At 41.8% G+C, this 14,376-nt stretch overlaps 1 protein-coding gene across 1 annotated transcript in view; it reads right to left on the minus strand.

The window, feature by feature from the left end:
- LOC115214189 overlaps positions 1-14,376 on the minus strand; it is a 57,104-nt gene that overhangs the window by 20,270 nt on the left and 22,458 nt on the right. The window contains exon 2 of the mRNA XM_029783289.2: positions 2,998-3,091. Coding sequence (XP_029639149.1) covers positions 2,998-3,091 — 94 coding nt within the window. The remainder of the gene's footprint in view (positions 1-2,997; positions 3,092-14,376) is intronic.

Genomic DNA, 14,376 nt, shown 5'->3' on the forward strand with positions numbered 1-14,376 from the left:
TTGTAGCACAATATGGGATGAAGTATTTTGCTTAAGAGCACCACCCAGTTCAGGAATTGAAATCATGATTTTGAAACCATGAGTGTAACACCTTAACTACTAGGCCATGCAACCTCAATATACATATGTGTGTGTTGTGTGTGTGTGTGTGTATATATATATATCATCATCATCATCATCATCATTTAGCGTCCGCTTTCCATGCTAGCATGGGTTGGACGGGTCAACTGGGGTCTGTGAAGCTGGAAGGCTTCGTCAGGCCCAGTCAGATCTGGCAGTGTTTCTACGGCTGGATGCCCTTCCTAACGCCAACCACTCCGCGAGTGTAGTGGGTGTTTTTTACGTGCCACTTGCACAGGTGCCAGACAGAGCTGGCGAATGGCCACGAACGGATGGTGCTTTTACGTGTCACCGGCACGGGGCCAGGCGATGCTGGCAACGGACACGAACGGATGGTGCTTTTACGTGCCACCGACACGGGGCCAGACAGAGCTGGCAAACGGCCACGAACGGACGGTGCTTTTACGTGTCACCGGCACGGGGGCCAGCCGAGGCTGACAACGGACGCGAACGGATGGTGCTTTTACGTGCCACCGACACGGTTGCCAGACAGAGCTGGCAAATGGCCACGAACGGACGGTGCTTTTACGTGTCACCGGCACGGGGGCCAGCCGAGGCTATATATATATGTATACACACACACACACACATGTGCACGCATGCATGTGCATCCACACATATACATACATATCTCAATTAATGAATGATGAAAGAATAGGAGTTATGTAATCACTTTCATTAGCTCAGAATGGTCTACAAATTCAAATCTCTACTAAACAGCAGCTGATAGAAATGTTGGCTGATTGATTATTTTCCTGTCACATTTTACATTGTATAGAGAGAAGGTAAGAGAGAGAAAGAAAGAGAGAGAAAGAAAGAGAGAGATTGAGTATAAAAGATATATAGAGAGAGTTAACATAAGAGGTGCCAGATGACTGCACACACTAGGTTTGGTGACAGGCAACGAGTAAATGAATGCAACTTATACACACATACAAACACAGTGAAAAATAATTATAAAGACAGAGGAAGGACAGAGTGATAAATGACAATACTTATGGAAGGAGTTATACAAATGAGAAATTAATCTTAATTTCATTTTAAGGTAATAAATCTTTTCTTTTGAAAATTAGCACTCATTTCATAATTTTGTACAGGTAACTAGAAATGTGATAAATGTTGAAATTTCAACTATTATATGTATACCATATTTCTTGATGGTGAAGGCGCATGGCTCAGTGGTTAGAGCGTCGAGCTTACGATCGCGAGGTTGTGAGCTCGAATCCCGGACCAGGCTGCGTGTTGTGTTCTTGAGCAATTCACTTTATTTCACATTGCTCCAGTTCACTCAGCTGTAGAAATGAGTTGCGACGTCACGGGTGCCAAGCTGTATTGGCCTTTGCCTTTCCCTTGGATAACACTGGTGGCGTGGAGAGGGGAGGCCGGTATGCATGGGCGACTGCTGGTCTTCCATAAACCACCTCGCCCAGACTTGTGACTAGGAGGGTAACTTTCTAGGTGCAATCCCATGGTCAGTGTCGTGACCAAAGGGGGTCCTGGATCCTGGATTTCTTGATATCATCCACAGTGATAAAAGTATACTTCTAAAGATACCTGTCATGTGACAGGTAACACTTGTATTTTAACAAATTACAATAACAAAATACACTAATTCCTTTGCACTAATTCAGTAAGCTCGTCCATCACCTCACCAATTATCAAAGAAAAGTTCGTAGAACGTAGCTAATTTCAGCTGTTGGCTTACTGTAATTACTAACAAGAATAATTACAAGTTAAAATACTAGGTTAATATTGGTCACATAGTTACAGGTCAAACATTACCAAAACCATTGTGTTGTACTTCCTTGGTAAGGTACATCACCATCATCATCATCATCATCATTTAATGTCTGCTTTCCATGCTAGCATGGGTTGGACGATTTGACTGAGGTCTGGTGAACCAGATGGCTGCACCAGGCTCCAATCTGATCTGGCAGAGTTTCTACAGCTGGATGCTCTTCCTAATGCCAACCACTCCAAGAGTGTAGTGGGTGCTTTTACATCCCTCCAGCATGAGGGCCAATCAGGCGGTACATTTTTGCTCAGAAGGTTTAGCTGATAAATAAGGCCACCCCCTCAAGAGTTAATGTAATTACCTGTAGCAAAGGGATCAAACTTACGAAGAAAATATCAATCCAACAATGCAAAATCCAGATTTGAAAAAGCTATTCCCTGCCAATGCAACCACAGAAATCATCATTTAACATCCACATTTCCATGTTTGCATGTATCATACAAAATTAGTTGAGGTAAATTTTTCTATGGCCAGGTGCTCTTCCTATTATCAACCCTGACCTATTTCCAACTGAGGTAAGACTTCCCCTATAGCTAGACATGTTTTTCATGGAATACTGAAAATGAACAACATAACTCGTATGATGGTGATGTTCATTTACAACCATCAAATGATGGTCAAGACAAGGATGTACACAAGCACATGTCTATATCCACTATATGTAACAGAAACAGTATTAGATTGAGTATGTGCTACTGACAAAGCCCAACAAGGCAGAAATGTATCTAGAATTGTCATCACTACTGCCAAACAATTTTTGTCTCCTCCTGGTATATGTTTGTGCTTTTAAACACTGTATCCATAAGAGATATTATCCCCAAACGAATACTGCAATATATTTGCTTTTTCACAATGTATCTGCATTCACCCTTTAGCATTCAGATTACTCTGTCAAATGTAATGCTTATTTATTCACATTGTTTTGAGTTAATCATGCATTATCTCATAGCTTTGAGATTTCAATGTGGTTGTTTATTAAAATATATAACATACAGGAATGCATATGAATGTATACATATGCAAAATATGAGATGTAAAATTAGTTTGAAATTAAAAAATTTTAAATATAAAAAAAAACATACCAGTTTCTACATCTGTCTTTTTATTGGCGTTGGTTCCTTGGATGTTTGTTTCACTATTTGTATTTGATCTTGTGTCAACTGCTTCTGGTGATTCCTGTGGAAAGAACACATTGTATAAAGAATTTAATTAGTTAATTGTTTAAATGACACCGGTAGCAAGACAAATAACCAAGTAAATTGCTTTAGGTGATGGCATTTTTATGTACATATTGTTACCTTTTAAATAACTGGAGGAGGGGAGGGAAGTTTAATGCCGGTAAAACGTGTCTCTAGTGTGTTTTTATAACCTGGTGGAACCTATTGTTTATTCAGGGTCTTTTTAATTTTTTTACCTTGTTGAGTCAACATCAAGACCTGGAAATGTTAAATCTTATTGGAGTCATTCATCCAGCCATTTCAGTCAGTGCCTTCTATGCACTTTGTAACTTAGAGAGACAGAGAAGGAAAGCTAAACTCTGTGTGTGTGAGTGTGTACAGATGCAAGAAAATATGCAAAATACCAAAGCTTAGAGTTGAGAACAGTGAAGTGAAGTCATTGATGGCCTATGCTCCATAGGGAGTGAAAATTTTAATGTAAATGTAATGAAAAATCTCTCTACAAGTATAGAAGCATTTCGTGATTAAAGTTCAAAATCTGACTAGATTTATATCACTATTCAATTCTGTAAGATTTCATTCTTCTTTGCTTGTGTTTCTATAACAATATGTTAAATAAGCTTCAGGAACTAACTTTCTTGCAAGGAAAAGCTACATCATCAGACATACATTACTTTTACTTGTTCCAGCCATATTAAGAATAAGTAACAATACATGAGAAAGATTTGTCACATTTGAAAATCTCAAAACAGACTCAATTTGGGTGTCATTTATCTAAGGTAGATTTTTTTAAAACAAATATAATTCTGAGTGTGTGAGACAGAACAATTGGTTTTAGATTATGTAATTTTTTATACTATTTCATGGAAGAAAAACATATTTAAAGAAATTACAGCTGACATATATTCTGTCATTCACCAACCAATGAAAAACATCAATGGACTGAAATTCTACATACCTACCATCTGAATTATTAATGCATTTCTGTGGATAAAGAAGCCAGACAGTTGTTTTTCCACAATAGTCAGGTGAGATTTCAGTTTATTTAGACAGATGGGTTAGGATTATATTTTATATTCTAACAAGTATAGTTTCGGGTTTTTATAAGTAATGTCAAGTTCCATAGCTCTCAAATGTTTATAAAGGAGCAACTGATAGCTTCACTATCATGTAGTCTGTCTAACATATGTTCATTTCTCAATTTATACCTTTGAGAAAAATTTAAGTCAGTGTTGTAAGTTAAAAACATTAGTTTTATGAACTTCAGCAATGCTGTGTTAATACAGTAACTGGTCTTCAGCTGCATTAATCTCCTTCTTACTCATTGAGTGTGCAGATTAATCAACCACAGTTGATGGCAGTCTTCACATTTTGTTACTGTAACCCTAAACTTATTGAACAATTTAAAGAATTACAAAACTCAATATCTGAAGTAATACAAAATTATCTGTACATTTTTTTTTCAAACTCAACACTATACTCTTTATTCTCTTTTACTTGTTTCAGTCATGTGACTGTGGCCATGCTGGAGCACCGCCTTTAGTCGAGCAAATCGACCCCAGGACTTATTCTTTGTAAGCCTAGTACTTATTCTATCAGTCTCTTTTGCCGAACTGCTAAGTTACGGGGACGTAAACACACCAGCATCAGTTGTCGAGCAATGTTGGGGGAACAAACACCGACACACAAACATATACACACACATATATACGATTCCGTCTACCAAACCCACTCACAAAGCTTTGGTCAGCCCAAGGCTATAGTAGAAGACACTTGCCCAAGGTGCCACGCAGTGGGACTGAACCCGGAACTATGTGGTTCATAAGCAAGCTACTTACCACACAGCCACTCCTATACCCATGAAAGTGAATTCTATAATTTTTGTTTATTATTGACAATAACATATTTTAACATATTTCCTATATTATATGAACATTGCATTCAATGATTTCTTTTTAGTAACTGTGGTTTGGGGTTTTTTTTTTCAGTATCTACCAATGTGCTCCACAACATCTAGTAGAAAAATATATCTAAAACTTCCATTTGGATCTACATCATAAAACTCTATTGCATCAGTAGCATTAGTGTGTAGCTAATGACCACTTCAACGGGAAGACAGAGATGTGAGACACCAGCTGCATCAACATTTCCTAATAAGAGAGCTTCTAAGTGTCACATACTGTGAGAGAAAAAGCAGTTAAATCTTCCTTAACCCTTTAGTGTTTAAACCGGCCATATCTGGCCCAGATATTCTACATGTTTTACATTCAAACGGGCAATATCTAGCCTCTCACACCTAACCCAAATTGATATTCTAAAAACAAATAATCACATCATTGAAACCTCAAAGCTATAAGATAATGTATGATTAATTCAAAACAATTTGAGTGAAAAATTATTACATTTAACAGAGTCATCTGAAGACTAAAGGGTCAAAACCCATTCTGGAGCTAAACAACATTTCCGGAAATAGAAAAAAAAAGCTCTAAAAGAGTGGAGATTGTGTCAGAATACAAAAAAGAATGAAAACAAAACTATTGAAATGTGTTTGAAACTAAAATAGAAAGTTTAGTATTTGATAAGAAAATTATTCTTTTCGAAGAACAAAGAAATAAATAAGATATTTGGTCATAAATAAACAGAATTTTATTTTACTATGAGAATATGGCCATGTAATATAGGATTCAATGCCCTTATATAGTAAATATGTTCTACTACAGCCTCTGGTTAACCGATGTCTTGTGAGCTGAGTTTGATATGTGGAAACTGTACAGAAATCCATTATTATGTAATATGTATATGTGTGCATAAAACCAGTATCAAAATAAGTGTTGTGTAGCTTAGCCATTCAGCAAGTATAGAATAAAAACAAAAAAATCATATATATATATCATCATCATCATCATCATTTAACGTCCGCTTTCCATGCTAGCATGGGTTGGACGGTTCAACTGGGGTCTGGGGAGCCCGAAAGCTGCACCAGTCCAGTCAGATCTGGCAGTGTTTCTACAGCTGGATGCCCTTCCTAACGCCAACCACTCCGAGAGTGTAGTGGGTGATTTTATGTGCCACCGACACAGTGCCAGACGAGGCTGGCAAACGGCCACGCTCGGATGGTGTTTTTTATGTGCCACCGACACAGGTGCCAGACGAGGCTGGCAGACGGCCACGCTCGGATGGTGTTTTTATGTGCCACCGACACAGGTGCCAGACGAGGCTGGCAGACGGCCACGCTCGGATGGTGTTTTTATGTGCCACCGACACAGGTGCCAGACGAGGCTGGCAGACGGCCACGCTCGGATGGTGTTTTTATGTGCCACCGACACAGGTGCCAGACGAGGCTGGCAGACGGCCACGCTCGGATGGTGTTTTTATGTGCCACCGACACAGGTGCCAGATGAGGCTGGCAAACGGCCACGATCGGATGGTGCTTGTTACGTGCCCACAGCACGGAGGCCAGTCGATGCGGTACTGGCTACGGCCACGTTCAGATGGTTTTCTTATGTGCCACGTGCCACCGGCACTGGTACCACAAAGATACAAATTCCATTGATGTTCATCTATTTTGATTTGTTTTGATTTTCACTTGCCTCAACAGGTCTTCACAAGTGTCACAAGAAGGAAGGTATGCACAGGTGGACTGACTACGTCCCAGGTAGGGGCCATGGGTTATGGCCTGACTAGTCTTGCCGGGTCTTCGGATGGTTTTTTATGTGCCACCGACACAGGTGCTAGATGAGGCTGGCGAACGGCCATGATCGGATGGTGTTGTCATGTGCCCACCGCACTGACTACAGCACTGATGGATTTCTTGTGTGCCACAGGCACTGGTACCACAAGATACAAATTCCATTGATGTTCATCTATTTTGTCTATTTTGATTTGATTTGATTTTCACTTGCCTCAACCGGTCTTCACAAGTGTCACAAGAAGAAGGTATGCACAGGTGGACTGACTAGTCTTGCCGGGTCTTCGGAAGGTGTTTTTATGTGCCACCGACACAGGTGCCAGATGAGGCTGGCGAACGGCCATGATCGGATGGTGTTTGTTACGTGCCCACAGCACGGAGGCCGGTCGATGCGGAACTGGCTACGGCCACGTTCGGATGGTTCTCTTGTGTGCCACCGGCACTGGTACCACAAAGTGTGTGCCACCGGCACTGGTACCACAAAGATACAGATTCCATTGATGTTCATCTATTTTGATTTGTTTTGATTTTGATTTTCACTTGCCTCAACAGGTCTTCACAAGTGTCACAAGAAGGAAGGTATGCACAGGTGGACTGACTACGTCCCAGGTAGGGGCCATGGGTTATGGCCTGACTAGTCTTGCCGGGTCTTCGGATGGTGTTTTTATGTGCCACCGACACAGGTGCTAGATGAGGCTGGCGAACGGCCACGATTGGATGGTGTTTGTCATGTGCCCACAGCACGGAGGCCAGTCGATGCGGTACTGGCTACGGCCACTTTCGATGGTTTTCTCTTGTGTGCCACCGACACTGGTACCACAAGATACAATTCCATTGATGTTCATCTATTTTGATTTGTTTCGATTTGATTTGATTTTGATTTTGATTTTCACTTGCCTCAACAGGCCTTCACAAGTATCACAAGGAGGAAGGTATGCACAGGTGGACTGACTACGTCCCAGGTAGGGGCCATGGTTTATGGCCTGACTAGTCTTGCCGGGTCTTCGGAAGGTGTTTTTATGTGCCACCGACACAGGTGCTAGATGAGACTCGCGAACGGCCACGACCGGATGGTGTTTGTTATGTGCCCACAGCACGATGGCCAGTGATGCGGTACTGACTACGGCCATGTTCGGATGGATTCTTGTGTGCCACCGGCACTGGTACCACAAGCGGTACTGACTACTTTTTATGTGCCACCGACACAGGTGCTAGATGAGGCTGGCGAACGGCCACGACCGGATGGTGTTTGTTATGTGCCCACAGCACGATGGCCAGTGATGCGGTACTGACTACGGCCACGTTCGGATGGATTCTTGTGTGCCACCGGCACTGGTACCACAAGCGGTACTGACTACGGCCACGTTCGGATGGATTCTTGTGTGCCACCGGCACTGGTACCACAAGGATATAAATTCCATTGATGTTCATCTATTTTGATTTGTTTTGATTTGATTTGATTTTCACTTGCCTCAGCAGGTCTTCACAAGTGTCACAAGAAGGAAGGTATGTACAGGTGGACTGACTACGTCCCAGGTAGGGCCCACGGGTTATGACCTGACTAGTCTTGCCGGGTCTTCGGATGGTGTTTTTATGTGCCACCATGTTCCCACAGCACGGAGGCCAGTCGATGCGGTACTGGCTACGGCCACGTTCGGATGGTTTTCTTGTGTGCCACAGGCACTGGTACCACAAAGATACAAATTCCATTGATGTTCATCTATTTTGATTGATTTTCACTTGCCTCAGCAGGTCTTCTCAAGTGTCACAAGAAGGAAGGTATGCACAGGTGGATCGACTACGTCCCAGGTAGGGGCCACGGGATATGGCCTGACTAGTCCTGCCGGGTCCTCTCATGCACAGCACACTTCCATAGGACTCGGTCTTCAGTCATTTCCTTGGTGAGACCTAAAGTTCGAAGGTCGTGCTTCACCACCTCATCCCAGGTTTTCCTGGGTCTACCTCTTCCACAGGTTCCCTCAACTGCTAGGGTGTAGCACTTTTGCACACAACTATCTTCAGCCATTCTCGTCACATGACGATACCAGCGCAGCCGTCTCTCTTGCACACCACAACTGACACTTCTTAGGTTCAACTTTTCTCTCAAAGTACTTACACTCTGACGATTATGAACACTGACATTACACATCCATCGGAGCATACTGGCTTCATTTCTTGCAAGCTTACGCATATCCTCAGCTGTCACGGCCCATGTTTCACTACCATGTAGCATGGCTGTACGTACACACGCATCATATAGTCTGCCTTTTACTCTTAGCGAGAGGCCTTTTGTCACCAGCAGGGGTAAGAGCTCTCTAAACCTTGCCCAGGCTATTCTTACTCTAGCAGTTACACCCACCCCTGCTACTGACTTGGTCTCCTAGGTAGCGGAAGCTATCAACTACTTCTAGTTTGTCTCCCTGGAACGTGGTAGAAGTTGGTCTCTGCACATTTCCAGTGTTTATTTCTCCTGAGCATCTGCCACAGACAAAAACTATTTTCTTAGTTAGCCTTCCTTTGACATTGCTGCACCTCTTATGTGTCCATAGCTTACACTTGGTGCACCTTATAGAGTTTCTACCTACACCTTTTTTACAGATCGAGCACGGCCATCTACCTGAAGTCGTTGTGGTTGGTCCACCTTCCTACTTATTAGGACTTTGGTTTTGGCTAGGTGATTCTAAGGCCTTCGATTCTAATCCTTGTTTCCACACCTGAAACTTCTCCTCCAGTTCTGATAGTGACTCAGCAATTAGAGCAAGGTCATCAGCATATAGGAGCTCCCAGGGGCATCCTGTCTTAAATTCTTCCGTTATTGCCTGGAGGACTATGATAAATAGGAGGGGGCTGAGGACTGAACCTTGGTGGACCCCAACCTCTACCCGGAATTCTTCACTGTACTCGTTGCCAACCCTCACCTTACTAGCTGCGTCTCTGTACATGGCTCGCACAGCTCTCACTAACCATTCATCTATCCCTAGTTTCCTCATTGACCACCAGATAAGGGATCGGGGGACCCTGTCAAAGGCTTTCTCTAAGTCAACAAAAGCCAGGTACAAGGGCTTACCTTTGGCTAGGTATTTCTCCTGCAGCTGTCTTACCAGGAATATAGCATCAGTAGTACTTTTCCCTGGCATGAACCCAAACTGCATATCATCTAAGCTAACTCTCTCTCTAATTAACTGGGCTATAACCCTCTCCGTAACCTTCATTACCTGATCCAACAGCTTGATGCCCCTGTAGTTATTTGTATCTAGGGCATCGCCTTTACCTTTGTAGCAGTTGACTATTATGCTGCTACACCAGTCATTGGGTATGACTCCTTCGTGTATCACCTGGTTGACTATACGGGTGACTATGCTATAGCCGACACTACCAGATATTTTGAGCATCTCTGCAGTAATTCCTGATGGGCCTGGGGCTTTCCCTGTCTTCATGCTTCTAATTGCCTTAGCTACCACGGAACTATCAACTCGGATAGCTGGTCCCTCTGTTGGGTCAACATTCGGCAGACTCTCTTTATCCCATTCATTTTCCTCATTCAGCAACCTTTCATAGTGGCGTCTCCAAGCTTCTCTCTTTGCATCCTCATTTAGCGCAAGTGAACCATCCTCCATGCGAACACATTTCTCTCCTACCACATCTCGATTCTCTCTCACACACTGTCTTGCAACACGAAATACCTCAAGTCTTTCATCCTCACGGCGCAGGACATTGGCAAATTTTCTTTTATCTGCTTCCCCTCTGGCTAGATAGACCTGTCTCCTAGCTTCCCTTCTGGCAGTCTGATACACTTCCCTGCTACCACCGTTCTTCCAGGCCTTCCAAGCCTGTTTCTTTTGTCTAATAGCCCTATCAACAATATTGTTCCACCACCATGTTATTTTGGTCTTAAGGGGACTTTGCACCAGCCACAGATCTGGTCAGCGGCTTTCAGCAGGTTGTCCCTCAGAAACGTCCAGTTGTCTTCTACCCCATGTGTAGCTATACCCCCTTCCACTTCGTCAAAGGCTTCAAGTAACATATCTCTAAATCTCTGTCCATTCGCAGGGTCTTTAAGCTTCCAGACCCTTCTTCTCCATGTTGGTCGTCTTCTAGTCGCCCTCTTAGTCCTGATCCTAAAGTCACTAACTACCAGTCTATGTTGTGGGGTGCATTCTTCGCCTGGGAAGGTTTTGGCATTTATAAGCAGCCATCTTTCCCTTTTTCTGGCGAGGATGTAGTCGATTTGGCTAGTATGCCAGCCCGATCGGTAGGTGACCAGGTGGCTTATATAAAAATATAGGTAGTGGGTAGCGATTTACTTCACTACTTCAGGGAGTGACGAGCTTGCCTGACACGAGTCCTGGGCTCAGCTGGCTCCGGCTGACAGTACCTAGTATGAGCCCCTATCCAGGATTACGGAAAGGAGACAACCTTCAAAGAAATCCGGAGTGGAACCCCCGTAGGCGGTTTAGTGTTCAACTCGACACTCTTCCGGCAGCTCCTGCAACCAAGCTGGTGCCAAACGTAATGCTCTGCACTCATTTGGACTACGTCAGCAAGGTCGAGAGAGGAATCCTGATGATTGGGCTATCCAAGATTTTCTTATATCTAGCCCAGGCCTGCGCAAAACTGAAGAGGACATCAAATGTAAAAACCAGACTAGATTAGTTTATGCCCAACTCCATTGTCTCCCGAGACAAAAGAATGCCAACAATATATATAAAAATATATTGTGAGGGTGCATGGGAGTGGTCAGGGTGTTGCACTCATGATCGCAATTTCAGTTCCTGGACTAGGTGGTATTTTGTGTTCTGGAGCAAAGCACTATCTCATGATACTCTACAAGTACACTGTATACCTGTTCAGGCAATGTCAATTTCATAGAGAGAAAGAGCTAATGTACAACTCAAACATTTGGTCAGCAAAAAACGGAACACTCATACATTGTCTTTGTCAGGAGATTCCATCATATACATATATATATATATATATATATATATATATAATATATATATATGGATACACACAGGATCTTTACCTTTTGACAGACAGATTTTAAAAAATAATTTTTTTGTAACTAAACACTTTCAAACCTTGTATACTTGTAGAATGTGTCACATAAAACATCTTTTACTCTTGGCGTAGTTGAGAAAATTCTGTAATTTGGAAATTATTTTTTGGTTAAAGTTGTGGTATTTTGGTAATTTCAACCAATTTCAGCTGAATAAAATTACTGGCGTTGTTTGTCAACAACAACTATCGGCGGTGTATATTTCGTTTGTCACTTATTTATGACATCGTCCGTGCATTTGTACTGGTTTTAGGGTTAGGGCTAGAGTTACGGAAAAAAATGAAAAATGAAGCATGAACAATTATGGTGGTGCCATGAAGTAAACATGCTTCAGATACACTCATTTATTCATACAAACGTAACTGAGATGAAATATGTCATAAATAACAGTGACAAGTGAAATATACACCACCGGAAGTTGTTGTTGACAAAAAACAGCAGTAATTTTATTCAGCTGAATACACGTCATTGATTGGTTGAAATTACTGAAATACAACAACTATAACAAAAAATAACTCCCAAAATACAGAATTTTCTCAACAACGCCAAGAGTAAAAGATGTTTTATGTGACACAATCTACCAGTGTCTGAAATTTGAAAGTGTTTAGTTACTCTTTTATACTCTTTTACTTGTTTCAGTCATTTGACTGCGGCCATGCTGGAGCACCACCTTCAAAAATATATATACCTCCGACGGTCAAAAGGTAAACATCCTACACACACATCTGCTGGCTATTTTCAATAATTAAACATGAGCACAGCGGAGAATGTTGGAAAGGAAAAGAAAATATGCTTTAGTTGATGCATAATGATAGTGTGCATGAATGATAACAAATAAGTCTAAGTGGAATGAGTTATATAGTGTGTAGGAGAGAAGATTGTCTGTGCTGGTATGTGTGATGCATATGAACGATAGCAGTTTGTGAAGAAAGGTCAAGTGATTCAAGTGGAAGAAACATGCAGATGTTGATATGGGAAGAAATGGTGAAGGCTTATCTTCAGATATATTGAACCTCACTCAGTAAATGACAAGGAACAGCAATAGGTAGTGAGATACTGTACTAGAAAAATTTCATGCAAGCATGAAAACAAATGTAAGATGCTGATCCTGATGCTAAATACTAGTGCAGTGCTTCCTGAAATTTCCACTTTGGCAACAAACATTTTGTAAAAATAAAATTTTTACTGACATTAAGCTTTGTCAGTGAGCCACATATGTATCTTTTATTTGTTTCAGTAACTGGAGTGTGGCCATGCTGGGGCTCTGCTCTGAAGGGATTTAGTCAAATTGCCCCCAATACTATTGCCAAAACAATAAGTTGTGGGGATGCAAACAAACTAACTCCAATTGTCAGGGGTGGGTGGAAAACATTTACATACACACTGACATAAATGTGTGACGCATTTCCAGTTTCCTCTACCAAATCCACTCACAAGGCATTGGTTGGCCCAGGGCTATAGTAGAAGTCCCTTGTCCAAAGTGCTGTGCAATGGGACTGAACCCAAAACCACAAAATTGCAAACAAACGTGCAAGCCTGACACCCAAAAATGTCAAATGTATTGCTCAAAGGATGAAAGACAATGGAATACAGCAGTTTGATATGAAGAAAAACAATTCTTGAATATTTAGTGGAATGTTCCATAATGTTACCCTCATTTCATCATCTACCATTTTTGATGTCCTTGAGTTTGTCATGATTGTAAATCTAATTTCGCAATTGTATGTAGTGTTAGACTACATAAAAATGTTAAGTGATATTGGGATGCCCATCTAAAATAAAGATCCAGAAACTTTCTAATTCATGGTTTTTATGTATTACAAATTGGTTAAGGCAGCGACCTGGCAGAACTGTTAGCACGCCGGGCGAAATGCTTAGCAGTATTTCGTCTGCCGTTATGTTCTGAGTTCAAATTCCGCCGAGGTCGACTTTGTCTTTCATCCTTTCGGGGTCAATAAATTAAGTACCAGTTACACACTGGGGTCGATATAATCGACTTAACCCATTTGTCTGTCCTTGTTTGTCCTCTATGTGTTTAGCCACTTGCGGGTAGTAAAGAAATAGGTATTTCGTCTGCTGTTACGGTCTGAGTTCAAATGCCACTGGGGTCAACTTTACCTTTCGTCCTTTTGGGGTCGATAAATTAAGTACCAGTTATGCACTGGGGTCGATGTAATCGACTTAATTCCTTTGTCTGTCTTTGTTTGTCCCCTGTGTTTAACCCCTTGTGGGCAATAACAAATTAAAAAAATGATTATTAGTATGGCAGAAAGATAGCAGAATCATTAACATGCCAGACAAAATGCTTAGCAGCGTTTCTTCTGGTTTTACCTCCTGAGTTCAAATACTGCTGACATTGACTTTGTCTTTCATCCTTTCAGGGCTGATAAAATAAGAACTAGTTGCGTACTGGGGTTGATATAATTGACAAGCCCCCTTCACATAAATTCCAGGCTTTATGCCTATATTAAAAAGGGTTATAATAATGGTTTCAAATTTTGCTGCAAGGGTAGCCATTTTGAGGCAGAGGATGAGTTGG

This window comes from Octopus sinensis, linkage group LG7 (assembly GCF_006345805.1).
Source record: "Octopus sinensis linkage group LG7, ASM634580v1, whole genome shotgun sequence".
Lineage (NCBI taxonomy): Eukaryota > Metazoa > Mollusca > Cephalopoda > Octopoda > Octopodidae > Octopus > Octopus sinensis.